This window comes from Cynocephalus volans, chromosome 9 (genome assembly GCF_027409185.1).
Source record: "Cynocephalus volans isolate mCynVol1 chromosome 9, mCynVol1.pri, whole genome shotgun sequence".
NCBI lineage: Eukaryota > Metazoa > Chordata > Mammalia > Dermoptera > Cynocephalidae > Cynocephalus > Cynocephalus volans.
The window spans coordinates 42,597,222-42,612,331 of record NC_084468.1 but is presented as its reverse complement, the minus strand read 5'-3'; the positions used below and the strand labels follow the sequence as shown (position 1 = coordinate 42,612,331).

Genomic DNA, 15,110 nt, shown 5'->3' with positions numbered 1-15,110 from the left:
TATTTGGAGGATATTAGAGAACAGTTCACAGATTCTGAAGGAAATGCCATACAGCCAAGCTTTGGGAAGGGTAGGATCTGTGCAGCCCCACGGGGCTTGGTATCAGAAAATCAGGGGGCTTTGTAATGACATGCCTTTTCAAGCCACCATCTCTACCTTTCAAGTTTTCAGATTCCCAGGAGAGAAAATCTGATCGGCTCATCTTGAGTCTAGGTGCTCCTCTTGGTGCAGGCAGCCACAGACAGGGAGCTGGAACAGGTAGCAAGCATAGCCATGGCTGTGGCTCCTGGGGGAATTGTGGTGAACCATGCACCATCCCAATTAATGTCTTCTACAACTTCTACCTGTACTGCATGTGGAAAGACAAGGAGATTCATGGAGTAGTAGTTAGATGAGGTGGCAGGGTCAAATGAAGGATTTAGAGAAAAGAGATAATATATGTTGAAGGCAGAAGACCCAGCCATGGAAAAGAGAGACTGTCAAAATGTCAGTGAAATTGTGAAGACTGTGATGTCTTTTTGGAGGCAGAATGGTATAACGTCAAGACCAATGATTTTTAACCTTTCATCAACCTCCAACCCATTGGAGTAATAGAACACTGACCAGTCAAAGACAACATTATAGACATGATTTTATGTCATTTCAAAAAGATTTTCATTTATTGATTCTGATATGCTTCCCTATTCTCTTTCCCCTTTAGAATCATTGATTTAAAGTTCAAGTAGTGTGGTTAGTTACTTTTAGAGAAGATGACTGATGTAATTACCTCAGAGATTAAGGAAAGAACAGAGGATATAGAGACACATTTTGAGGGGAAGAGAGAATAGATAATGAGCTAATGAGAAATGTTTGTCTTCTTTATGAAGTCATACTAAACTGACAGGAATGAAGGTGAGAGTCAAGTTAAGGAATATGAAGGCTTGAAACAACCACTGTGTAGCAAGTGTTTGATAATGAATAACTATTGAGCTTGTTAAGCAGTGTTCAGAGCCTAGTGTTATCTGTAGGGAAAAACAAAACCAAAATGTCCGGGAATGCCTTGTGTAGAATTCGTTCTAGCAGTACTCTGCCCTATGGTATAAGTAGTGGAAATGCACAGTGTGAGTGATCCAAATTTAGTTTTAGTTTGAATGAATGCCTCAGCTAAATATTAAAGAACAAACCTAGTTGCACACTAGCGAAACAAAAGACAATGGAAAAGGACTCTGAATTTCTTAAAGTTGATGGAGTCAGTAGTTTGAAAGATCAGTCTGATGAATCAGAGAGATCAGAAATTGGAGAATTTAAATGTTTATTGAGGTGCTGACTGTTTGTAATGTATAATTGTTAGGGATTAAAGGATGAGAGACACAAAGAAATATAAGACGATTGTCCTCAACTAACTTATTACTATAAATTTTATTCTGATAGCTAAATATATTGAACACATTTAATCTTCACAACAGCTTTATAAAGTACTATTACTTCTCACAGGTTTACATGTGGGGGACAGAAAAGTCAGGTGACTTGCCTAAGGTCCCATAGTTAGTAAACAAAGAATTTGGGATTCAGTTTCAAGTAGTCTGACTTTGGTATTTAACTCCTAAAAATAGTATATTTTATTTACATTCACTAAGTAATGTCACAACAGTTTAGAAGTAGATTTACATAACTACTTAATTTATTACAAAACTTACATAGCTACTATTATTTATTTAGATGTAGGCAAACTCATATCAGGCCTTTACGGTGATTTAAGCCATGTCTTGAAGTGTGGATAAGCTTTGAATAGGCAGTGGAGAGAGCATTTTATTTGAAAGCTTGACTTGACTGGGATAGGAAGATAGACAAGGAGCACATAGACATCATGGCAATTACTGAGTTGTTCTGGCTACCTAAATAATGTGTTTTAATATGTATGTAGTGGCAAGGATAAATGTTTTAGAGTAAAAGGCTAAGCAGTTGTAACAATACAGTGGCTTAAGGACAAGGAAGTTTTCTTTCTCACATGACAGTACAGGGAAAGGAGGTGTGTTACTGTGCTCCATGTATTCATCCAGGGATCCACATTAGATGGGCAGTTCTGCTCTCTTTAACACATGGTTTTCATCATCGCTCCAGATTTCATCATTTCTACCACACGGGGAAGTGTATAGAAATACAGTCTTAAATGCTTTAAGGCACAAATCACTTACACTTGCTTATGTTCCATAGGCCAAAACTTAGTCACATGGCCATACATAGCTACAAGGTTAGCTGTAAGTTATACTCTTGGAGTGGAGCTGGGGAGAATATTTAAAATGTCTGTGTAATTAAAGTAATTTATGTCTAAAAGAAAAAAGTTGAAAAATTAGCCCATAGCCAGGATTGATTGACCCTACATGTGATGGACTCTTTCTTAAAATAGTTACTGGGGTGTGGGGGGAGGTGGAGGATGATGAGAATGTGATTGCAATTATTTTGGTTTTATTTTAGCTTCCTTGTGGTCATAGATGTAAAGAGATGTGTCATCCTGGTGAATGTCCTTTTAATTGCAACCAGAAGGTAAAACTTAGATGTCCTTGTAAAAGAATAAAAAAGGTAAATATTTTAAGGTATTGAAAAATACTTTTCTATGTAAGTTGTTCTTGTTTTGTGTTGCGTTGTTTTTTTGGTCTGTATGTTTTGGTAGTTCTTTGGCTTTATTTTTTGCCTTCTAATTTTAAGATATCATTTCTTAGAATCTTTTTATTATTACTAAAATGTGCCTATTTCTGTAAATGCTTGTTTTAAAAATCAGCTCTGGCAGTTTAGTTTTCTGTAATTCAGTAGTAGAAGAGGGACTGTTTTATGTTGGAATGAAGCACAATGCCCTTTTTTGGATAGAATCAATGTGCTCTAGATTTGAGGTCTTTGAACAAGGAACACAATGTTAGTGATTAAGAAATGTTCTGGAATTAACCTCTCTCTCTGTTGCTGTTATTTATGAAACTTTTTTTTGGTCATCAATATTGTCCTTTGAAAATGTTGCCTTAAAAAGACCTCATATGCACAGCCTTATAAAAATAAAATTACATTCAAACTTGGAAAGAATTAATTTTAAGATAAAATAATGGTAATGGAGAAGTAAATGGGTTAAAACAGGCCAAGTGGAAATAAACTACATACTGTTCAACAAAATTATGAAGGAAAAAGAGATAGTAGCCTAATAGTATTTTTTCAATTCCCATTTTCCTTGACTTCCCCTTTGATGATGTTGACTCCTTTGAAACTTCGTTCTTTCTTGACCACTGATTTATCCTATCTCAGTTATAGTTATAACTACATTTTTCTTCATATTTCTGTGGTCATTCTCAAAAGCTAGTCTCCTTTTCTTCTCTTTAAATTCACTCTTTTATTCATCAAGGCAACAAATATTTATCGAGGATCCTTTTTTAGGTCCTTGCTTTTTATTTATTTTCATTGCTCCTGGTATATTTTCCTGCGATAAGTAAATTTTAAATTTGTAGGCCTGAACCTCTTAGGGAGTGGAATCTGTAAGTTTTAGATATTTAAGTTGACCACCTTTCATGAAAATCAATACTTAGTCAGCCACTTTTAATCTGAGATCCATCTTAAGTTTTCTCTGAAATCTCATGTTTTGTCCAAGTGCAGTTTGCCACCTATTATACTTTAGGACCTCTCTTTCCTGGGCTTTGGCAATAACTTTATAACTAATTTCCTTGCCTCTAGTCATGCTACTTTGCTGAGCTAAATTTTTGAGTGCTTCTTTATCAATTATGAAAAAAATGCATTTTATAAGAAATGTGTATGCATATGTATATGCGGACAGTATACAAGGTAATCTATGATATGACCTTTGCCTGCTCATCCAGTCTTATCATCTAGCAGTCTCTTCTATGAATCTGTTACTTAAGTAACCCAACATATATGGTATATTCCACCTTATTCTGTGGCAATTTATGTATTTCTTCTGTGTAAAATACAGTGTTTTTTCCCTTTACCTCTCTGCTTATTAGAATACTCAGTGCAAGCACTTCTTCATTTGTGAAGGTCTTCTTTCTCCTGACTCCCTTGGGAAGACTTAGGTGCTCCTTCCTTTTGACTTTCTTTGTACTAGGTTCATAACTTAGAGCTTTTTGATTCTAGGAATATTCATAAACTTGTTTCTTCATCTGTAAAATAAAGTTTATACATAGATTTATTCAAAGAAATAAAAGAGGTGATGCTTATATAGCATTTAGCACAATGATTGTGATGTTTAATAAATCATAACTGTTATTGCTATTGTTATTGTTTAGCACTTAGTAGATTATTGTACTCTTTTCCTTATTGTGTCCCCTGTCCCTGTCACAATGCTTGGCATGTAACAGGCACTTTATAAGTACCTTTTGAATGAGAAAAGACATAATCCTCCTTCTAGGCTGATAGACTTACTGTCTGCAGTGTCTTATTTTTGTCTCCAGTGTTTGTTAATATTAATTTTCCTTTGTCTGGACTATCCTTGGAAAACAAGACTATGTTTATCACCAACTTTAGCCCAAAATGAAGAACTTAAGGGGAAAATACCCCTCTAAGTATCAAAATTCCATGCCATATAAAGTGCTTTCACTAAAGTATATGTACGTATTTACTCATAGGATTTGGTGATCTTGTTACTAAACTGTGGTAGATTTGAACTAAAAAACTAGAGTTTGAGGGTGTGGTGAGAACGGAGAAACTAATACAAATAGGTACACTTACAGCAAAAGTGACATTGGCAGCAAGAAATAGGGAAAGAGTAGAAGGTAGAAAAAAGAACTACAAAAGCAGAGTCTAGGATTATTTAATATAAGGACCACTGTTCTTTTCAACTCAGTCATCCATTATTTTATTATAGCATAGTACAAAATTTGATTATAGTATGGATGTCAAGTCATCAAAAAAGGAGAGTAGATTAGTGTTCTGTCATTTTAAGGAGGGTGTGAAGTGTAAACATAAGCTTTAGAATGATTTTCATCTAAACTTAAAAAAGGTTTAATAGTTGAGAGAAACATTTGTAGCTCTCCAGAAAACTTTCTAGAGCTGTACTATCTGTTTGGTAGCCACTAGCAACATGTGGCTATTTAAATGTGAATTTTAATGATTAACATGAAATAATATTAAAAATTTGATTCTTCAGGTTCACTGGCCAAATTTCAAGTGCTCAGTAGCCATATGTGGTTAGTGCTACTCTATTGGATAATGAAGATTAGAACATTTCCATTATCCCAGAAAGCTCTGTTGGACAGCACTGCTCTAGAATGTTCTATTCCCTGGAAACTTTAGAAGAATAACTAGAAACAATAAATAAAAGTAAAGAAAAAAAATGAAATTGGAGCTAAATTGATAATTACTGAGTTGGCACCTAGTAAATAATTATTAAATGGATTATTTTAATTTTATGGTATTCACTTTTTTAATTGAGAAAATAAGGAAATAATCCCTATTTAAACCAAGATGTTTAATGCTTGCAACCATATTATCATTAAATATTAATGAACGTAACTGTTAAATAATACTTATAAACTTAAGTTGTTAGATAAAGTTTGCTTTTTTATGACATACAGTTTGGACTCTGAGTAAAGATCCTTTAAAATGTGAAATTTTGATTATTCATAGGAATTGCAATGCAACAAGGTACGTGAAAATCAAGTTTCAATAGAATGTGACATAACATGCAAGGAAATGAAGCGTAAAGCATCTGAGGTAATTTCTCATTAAATATCTTTTATGTGCTAATGACCTTTACCTACTTACGTTGTGCATTTATTTATGTGCTTATTAAATACAACTTGAAATCTCATCATTTTGCTTTTGCAATAAAGGCCGAGTTTTATAGACCTATTTTGAATCCATGAAGTATTAGTCTGTTTCTGTTGCTTATAACAAAATACTCAGAACTGGGTGATTTATAAAGAAAACAGAATTCATGGCTTACAGTTTCAGAGGCTGGGAGGGCCATAGTCCAGGGAACACATTCGGTGAGGGTCTTGGTGGTAGGACAGTGATGGCAGGGTATCACATTGCAAAAATCGTGGAGCAGAGAGAGAGAAAGACAAACCTTTCTTCTCTCTTCTTTTAAAGCCCTCAGAACCACTCCCCTGGCCACCCTTTGTAATCCGTTCAATACTGCACGATGCTACAATCCAACCACCTCTTCAAGGCTCTACCTTTCGATTACCATAATAGGATTTCCCACCCTCTTAAATAGTCATAGTAGGGGCTAAGTTTCTCGTATATCAAACTTGCGGGACACAATTCAAGCTTTAATGAGTTTTGGGGGGACATAATTCAGTCCGCTACACACAGTGTGCTTTTTATTGTCTAGTATGTACCTAAGCTTTCCATCCTCTGTGCCAGTTAGTGTATTTGCTCCGGGACATAGACTTTTGTTTTCATGTTTTTATTTTCAGCCTTCTGAAAATTAGGTTAAAATAATACAAAAATAAAATTTGGGGATTCTTTTCTTTTTGGTTTATATCTAGTGCTACTGTTTCCCTCCATCAACCCAATATATGAAAAAACTCTTGATTTTCTTTGAAACTATGGATTCCTTTCCATAGGGCATTTGAGGTAAATGGTCAGTTTCAACTCTAAGGAAACAGTGGAATTTAATAATTTATTCTAGGTTCTTAATATGTTAACAAGAGGGAAGATCCAATTTTAAAAGTACTTCACTTTACAGTGTTTTAACTCTTTGAATTGTAATATAACATCTATTATAGTTGTTAAGCTAAAATGTTTCTATTAGGTATAACATTCCATCCACCACCACTGCCAATCTATTTGACAGTGCCTTGGTAAAACTTCTCAGTATAACGTTTACATTTTTTAAAAATGATTTCCAACATAAACCTCCCAGAAGTTAGTGGAGCCTACTTCGGAATATCTTAAAATTCTATATAAAATTTGATGATTAAATTGTTAATTGACTTTTAAATATATATAAACAGATAAAAGAAGCAGAAGCCAAAGCTGCTCTTGAAGAGGAAAAACGAAGACAACAGGTAACTAAAGAAAATACCAAGTTTTATGTTTCTTGATGTCAATGTTAGTTTTTGTGAAGATACAAGGTATGTTTCAAGTACAAACTAGGGACTGGTCAATTCTTTTCTGAACTGAAAATAACGTAGTTCCTATAAAACAAAAATAAGCCTTCTACTTAGTTCACTCCAGGCATACTGAATCTCTGAGAAGGCATGACATCTCATATGTTGCCAAATATTTTGTATATTCCCAATTTACTTCCTTGCCAGTTTAATTCATTCTCCAGACATAAGAGTTTTAACTCCTCTTTTGGTGGGGAAGTAGGAAAGAAGACATCATCATTATTGTAAGGCATCTCCTGGAGCCCATGTCTTCACTCATCTAAAAGTATTTGAGTGTCTCACTGAGTTGCAGATCATCTGTAACAAATAAGTACTGTTTACTAATTAATACATTTGTTTTAGTTATAAATTCCCTTATTTTCCCAATATGTCTTTAAATGCAAAATCATTATCTGGCATTCCTAATATACCCTGTTTGCTCAAATAATGTATTGATCATATACTCTAAAGAGTGGCTTAACTTTCTTTCTTTTTTTTTTTTCCTTTTTGTGACCGGTAAGGGGATCGTAACCCTTGGCTTGGTGTCCCTCGCACCACACTCAGCCAGTGAGCGCACCGACCATCCCTGTATAGGATCCAAACCCGTGGCCTCGGCGCTCGGCGCTTCCAGCGCTGCACTCTCCTGAGTGAGCCACGAGGTTGGCCCAAGAGTGGCTTAACTTTCTAATAGTGATGTATAATTATTTGTCAGTTTGCACCTTGAGATGCTTTATACTTATCAAGCACGTATATGCTAAACTACTGCCTTTATGAATGAAGAAATTGAGACTTGGATGACTTGTGGGAGGACATTAGAAACAATTCATGTAGCAAATATAGGTTGGACAAGATGACCTCTGATAGTTTATGGTTCCATAAAGTTGATCTGTCTAATATCCCCAAAATAAGTTATCCGAGCTAATACAGTGAAACATAGGTTAGCAGGAATCCTGAGAGATTAAATTATTAGAAAAGTTTAGGGTGTTTCTTCGCCTGCCACACATACACACCCTCATATAAACCATTATGGATGAAAATCTTAAATATATTCCCTGTTTACTGATTATTTTAACAGAATATATAGGACATAGTGAATACTTGATGACTGTGGGTCATCATTCAGGCATTCATTATTCTAGTGTCAGTGGTCCTCAAGTTTGGCTGCTTTTAAGATATTTTGACTTTTTTCTGTATGTCAAAAACCACTTCGGAATGTTCTGACATTTTGGCTCATTGAAGAATGATACTTTGTGTTAATTATTTTATTAGATCCTCTTCAAGTGTGGTTTTTGGCCACAGAAATGGATATGTTCACTGAAATTTATATTTCCTTCTATTAAGTAAACATTTAGAGTCTTGCATGGATGTTACATATATATTTTAGTTAATAACTGCACTACAGTGTATCATGTTACATTATCATATATAAAAACTTAATAAGTTCTTAGCAGTAGAATAAAAATCTATATTTGATAATGAATGTAATTTTGATATTCTTTTTTAGAACTGGTTTTTGATTCTTCTTTCTGAAGTAGTCATTTTTGAGTTAAAGTATAAAAAAACATTTTTAGTGTGTGTTTTTGAAGAATTTTTTCTGTGTGTTTTTAAATGTATTTCATAAAGAGAAATATCAAGTTCTGGCAATTTTTTTTTCTTTACTCCAAGTTCTTCCCTATAAGCCAATAATGTTTATTACTTGTATTAAAAAAAGCTAGAATTAGTATCTTTATTCTTACAAGGCATCTCTTAGCAGTTGCTAAAAGCTGTATATTATAGACTCCGATTCTATAATAATGGTGTTGAAATATAATGGTGTTGAAGTATAAAACCAGTGTCTATATTTTAAGGCATCCTGATTTAATCATACACTTTAATATTTAATATCAAAGTAAGGCTTACAGCTTGAAATAATCTCTACTCTTATTCCCCACTTCCCTTTCTGCTTATGTAAATTCTGAATTTGTTGAAGGTAATTAGTAGTGGAGAGAGGTTTTTTAAAAAAAATCAAATGAACACATTATATACCATTACTGTTAGAGCATTTCCCAAATTGATTTATTTTCATTCAGGTGGAAAGTTTCAAGTGAATGTATGTATGTATTGAATTTAATAAAAATGATACTGTTTTGATTTAGGCTGAATTGGAGGCTTTTGAAAACAGACTGAAGGGTCGTCGGAAGAAGAACAGGAAAAGAGATGAAGTGGCAGTTGAGCTATCACTGTGGCAGAAGTACAAATATTATCTCTTTTCAGTGTGTGGAGCTGCTGCTGTAGTGTTTGCGTGGTATATTGCCCATGATGTGGATTGAGAAAGCTTTGATCTTTTAATATACCTCAGATTGGATTTAGATAACTTGTTAAATTTGTAATGTTAGAAAATGTATGTTGTAGAACATGGTTTAGATATACATTCTACATTCATCTCTGTATTCTCTTTCAGCTGTTGTTAGAAGGACGAATGTTAGGCTTTATCTAAATTAGTATAAATATAACAAAGTTTAAAGTAAAAGCATGACTGAAATTGTAAAATATATCATAGGGCATAACTAGTGTCAGTAACACGTTTGTTATTCATTGTACTTCTTTGTATTAAGTTGGTTTCATGTAATATTTCAAACCAACCAGTTTTTTTTTTTTTTTTTTTTTTTTTTTGTGAAATTCAGATGAAACTGAGCCATATGTGCAGTAAGAGGAATTTTTCTCAATGTTTTGGTTACTTATTAAAGGATACTTTTTGATCACGTAGCTTTGTACTTTTTTAAAACCGCAGTTCTCTAAAAGACCTCTCAAATTGTAACTTGAAGCTATGTAATTAAATTCCAGAAGTTGGTTTATTAGTGAGGAGTTTTTATTAGTCATTGAAATAAATTTCATGTAATGCATTCCTCAAAAAATATAATTGTTTTTAACAAAAGCCAGGCTAGATTTCTCATATGTGGCTATTTCTTGTGTAAGAAGCTTTTAACTGAAGTTAGAATGTTTTGTAATACTTGTATGTCTTTTAAAAATAATAATAAAAAGAAAACTAATATTTATCAGCAATATATGCTGAGTACAGGGCTTATTAACTTTATGTAGTTTATTCTTATTTCTCCTTACCACAATCATAAATAGATTACAACTAGAAATAATCAGTTCTTATGAAAACAAACTGCTAGAGAAATATCAGTAAGCCAAATCTGTTTGAATTTTAAGTCATTTTAAATAGTTTTGCTATTTAATTTTTTGTATGATTAATGTTTTCATTAAAGTACTCCATACCCAATTTGTAATCTACAATATTCATTATTATTTAAAATACTCAGGAGCCTCTCATTTTATGTCAGGCATTAGTATCAGTGTATAAATTCTAAAACTTGATGCAGAACTCAGTAATTGATAGACTGATAGATACTAAAAAGTAACTAAAAAGTAGTAGAAGTGTGTTTTAAACAGAAGTACAAGGGAGGATTTTAAAATTTTGCTGGATTTAACTCAGCAATTTTTAATGTTGTATTCTTTAGGCAAATATTAGCTGGTGTCCAGAAATAAAGGGCAGTCATTCCTTTCTTTATGGGCTTTATGTTTGGATTTTAGGGTTTTTTTTTTTTTTTTTTAACACCTTTCCTGATGGTAGAGTTACTGGATTGGTGTTTTAGAAGCTCTAACTCAAATCTGCTACATTCAAGTTATTGCTCTAACTAAAGTGAATCTTAAGGAATCTGAATCACCAGGTGTCTGTGAGAAGCCGTTTTCATGTATTTCCAAATTTTGGCCTATTAAGCAAGAGCAAAGCCTAGTTTGTTGGGCTTCTGTTCTTGCTGTTTGTTTTCCGATTTGTGAGGAGGAGTTTAGTGAGCAAAGGAAGGAGATTAAATGAATGATAAATTAAGCTGTTTGTTGTTTTTTATTTGTTTGCCTAGTTCAGAGCTTAATTTACCCAGAGTCACACAACTATTCCTTCATTTATTCAATCAACACATGTGTTTTCTGTGTGGCAGGAACTTTCTAGGTTCTGAAGATAATGGTGATCCTTTCTCTCACGTTGCTGCTAAGGAGCAAAATAGACCAAGCAGGAAATGGATGCACAAAATGAACATGATTTCATGTGTGATAAGTGGTGTTAAAAAATAAGAGAAAAGGTACAGAAAGTGATGGGAATAGGGGTGAAAACAGTTACTTCTTAGATTGGGAAAATCCCTTTGAGATGGGGACACTTGAGCTGTGACCTGAATGACCTCCACTAGAGGAAAATCAGAGAGAAAGCAGCAAGTACAAAGTCCCTAAGTTTGGGAGGTGCGTGGCATGGCTGAGGAACAGAAAAAGGGCTGGTGTGGCTAGAGCTTATAATAAAATTTAAACTGAGAGGGGAAGATAGTCTAGTCCAGTTCATAAAGTGCTTGATAAACCAGGGTAAGAAATATGGGTTTTATTCTAGTTGCAGTGGACAGCATTGAAAAGTTTTAAGTAGGAAAGAAACTTTTTTTTTTTTTTTGGTAACATTTCTGTTTGCTGGCTGCTGTATGGAGCAAAGACCATAAGGGGGCAGGGGCAAGGGTAAAAACAGGGAGGGAGATGACCAGGGAACAGTCCAGGTGGTGATGGTGCTCTGATGCAAATGGGCACATGACCCCAGTTCCCGGGGTGCCCTGTTGCTCTGAATGAGTGGCATGAAGATGTTGCAGAAACTGCTGAATGATGAGCTGGAGAGGAATGAATGAAGGACAGAGGAAATAAGTTCTAGGTCAAAATGAAGTTAAATTTTGTCTAAATACACCCATTTGTTTTGAAGCAAATAAAGTAGTGCATATGGTCCTTTTTGCTTCAATCTGAGCTGATTAAAGAAGGAATGGAAAAGTTACCAAATAGCTGCTAAGAATGGCATAGGTAAAATTGTGAATGTGATAGTCCTATTTTCCTACTTGGTGACATTAACAAAGTTTATTATCTTACTATTCAAAATTTTTGAAGTATATATATATATACTGAAATCTTTAATGTTTCTCAGTCTGTATACTTTTAAGGCTTGATCAGCACCTAGTGTCTTGTATTTCAATTAATTTCACTATTCACATCTAAATAAAATTCAGAGAATCTCAAATAGGTATAAAGTGGTTACTGAAAATTGCCAAAGGAACATTATTGAAGCAACACATTGGAAACATTTGCATTGTGTAAAGAAGTCTGTGATTTCTTATAGGTAGAGATGACCTATAAGAATTTTTTGTCTCTTTACATTATTTCAAATGTGCCATGTATAATACTAGAAAGAAATTCTATGTGGGAATAGATATAATATTTAAGACAATATGGAGAGATTTTTAAAGTGTTCCATTTCCTTTCAAGAAATATTTTTTCTTTGCCTAAATGCCTGGCACAGGGAATGCAATAAAAGACTGTGCTCACTATGCCTGTAATCTGTGTTGTAGATCCCTTCACCTAAGCAAACAAGTAAGGAATAAACCAGGTTAAGAGAGTAGCAGGAAAGAGAGTAGCAGGAAAGATCCCATGCATGGGATCTAACTTATTGCTAAGGGTGACTTTTTGAACTTCAGGCCTTGGAGTGCTTGGGTTTCATTCAGCTTTTTCTAATCAAGATTATTAAAGCAGTGAGACATACTGTGGTCTCCAGAAGAACAAAGGATTAGATGGGTGTTGAACCAAGAATGCTAGAGGTGCAGCAGGAGCTGGAATTTCTTTGACCAGATGTAGGGCAGTAAAGAGAGGAGATCTTAAAGGAGAAAGCTGCAAAAAGGACATGTGAGGACCCAGGTGACTCCAGGTATATGTTTGTCCATACTTGGGTACTGGGAAGTGAGGCAGATGACTAAGGCTGTAGAGCTCGAGTTTACATAAGATAGCTCTGTCTCTCCTCTGGTCTGTGGAAGTTGCCGTTTTTATTGAGTGGCAGTGATTAGACCACTCTCAGCCTTGGGTCTTAGGGTCTACCTATGATGTTGGGGAGCTTCAAAGAGTGAAGAAGAAGCAGAGTACTGGCTACTACCTCCTAGAAGAAATGAATTTGGGAAGAACTGGGAACCCCTCTGCTCTCCAGAGATTTTTAGGAGATGAGAGACCACATATCCCCCCAAAAGCTATTTGCTTTTATTTTAGAATCTTGGTGTATTGAGTAAGTTCAGCTGTGTTCGCTGAGCTGCTGTTCTTGCTAAGTTTTCTTTACATTTCTTGTTGGGGTGTGTGTTTAAATGACTCTGTGAAGAATTATCCACATATAGTGTGAAATTTCACAGTCCAGATTTGTTTGAGTTAAGACACCTTTGTGTTCCCTAATATTCCCTTAATATTCCTCTGTGTGTATGTATTTCCCTAACATATCCCTAACAGTCCCTAACCACCTTTTTCACTTTCTTCTGGTCATCTTCTATCTTCTTAAAATACTTTTTCCTCATAGCACTAAACAGTACCTGTCCTTGTTTTATGTCTGAGGGGTCTTTAAAAAGTTCATGGAAAGATTCGTATTGTCTTTTTTATTTTTCCATGAACTTTTAAAAGTATCCTTGTATTTGTTCATTATATATTTCCTGCACTGAGAGCAGGAATGCAGGTTGTTTGCTGCTCTAACCAAAGTGGGGAATGGTGCCTAGCCACATACTAGATGCTGGTATTAGTTTCCTAAGGCTGCTGTAAAAAATACCATATATGGGGCAGCTTGAAAACAAATCGATTTTCTCATAGTTCAGGTGGCCAGAAGTCCAAAATCAAGATGTTAGCCGGGTTGGTTTCTTCTGGAGGCTGTGGGGGAGAAACTGTCTCATGGCTGTTCTTGGTTTCTGGTGGTAGGCAGCAATCCTTGGTGTTTTCTGGCTTGTAGAGCATCACTCCAGCCTCTGTCTCTATCTTCACATGGCCTTTTCAGTATCTCCGTGTGTCCCTTTCTGTCTCTTATAAGGACAGTCTTTGGATTTAGGGCCCACCCTATTCCAGTATAATTTCATTTTAACTAATTATATCTTTAAAGACTCTATTTCCAAATAAGGAATGTCACATTCTGAGGTTCTGCATTTAATTTTGGGGTGAGGGGCACTAATCCATTGTAATGCTTCATAAGTATTTATTGGATGAATGAAAATTCACAGTTAATTCTAGGTTGTAAACTCCTTGGATGTTTTCATCATGGTCTTCTCTTACTGATTGCTAAAGAAGGTAGGGGGGTAAGAGGTCAGTCTGTGATCCCAGATATCTTCGGCTCCAATTCTGGTTCTGCCACTTCCTAGTTGTGAGATCTTAGGCAAGTCGTTTAACTTCTGTAAGCCTGAGTTTTCTCTTCTGTAAAATGGTGACAATAAGAGAAATAAGTGCCCAAGAAGTGCCCAAGAAGTTTTAACTATTATTATGTGTATGAAACTGTTTTAAAGCACCTTATATATTTATTTAATTCCCATAACAGGCATATGAGGTGGGCCTATTATACTTTTCATTTTATGGCAATGAAAACTAGGTTTGTTTCAAGAATTTTAAAAAATATGTCACTTTGTGAAGTGCCTGGCACATAATGCTTAGAAAATCTTCTTAGCTATAATATAGATAAATGTGACTTAGTTTCATAACTTTGAGAAGACTCTTACAAGTTACAAATCAGAAGAAAAAAAAAATCTGTTCTGAACTGAGGCATCTCACTTTTTGCTCATGTAATAACTCAAGGGGCATTATCCCTGGGAGGATTAGGCAGATGCTTGCCAAGGGTAAGGGCACTGAGGCACTTAAATTGCAGGATGGGATGTGTGAGAATGATAAAGATAAAATTTCTGTGAAATTTCTTATGGGGCCAGTTTTTATTACCTTCTTCCCAATGACTATTATGTAGTATTAGAGTAAGGGATTGAGGTCCCAGAAATACGTATAACAAACAAAATGTCTACAAGAGTCACTTTTATCATATACTGACGGTTTCATTGGGCTAGAATATATTATGGCAGATATGGGTACATTGTTTTCCCCTTTTCAACTAAAAAAACTCTTCCCTCCCTCTGCAACAGGTAAATTTCCAGTTTGCTTGTTTCTTGCTCTGTTCTTAAATTTCTTTTTATTTTAAAGACTTCGCAT

General features: G+C 34.8%; 1 protein-coding gene across 2 annotated transcripts in view; it reads left to right on the top strand.

Moving 5' to 3' along the window:
- Positions 1 to 9,623, top strand: part of NFXL1 (nuclear transcription factor, X-box binding like 1) — a 61,682-nt gene extending 52,059 nt beyond the window's left edge. For both annotated transcript variants that reach the window (XM_063108091.1, XM_063108090.1), the window contains 4 exons: positions 2,455 to 2,559; positions 5,599 to 5,685; positions 6,933 to 6,986; positions 9,203 to 9,623. In XM_063108091.1, the coding sequence (XP_062964161.1) occupies positions 2,455 to 2,559; positions 5,599 to 5,685; positions 6,933 to 6,986; positions 9,203 to 9,376 (420 nt within the window). In that variant the 3' untranslated portion in view covers positions 9,377 to 9,623. The remainder of the gene's footprint in view (positions 1 to 2,454; positions 2,560 to 5,598; positions 5,686 to 6,932; positions 6,987 to 9,202) is intronic.
- The last annotated feature ends 5,487 nt before the right edge of the window (positions 9,624 to 15,110 follow it).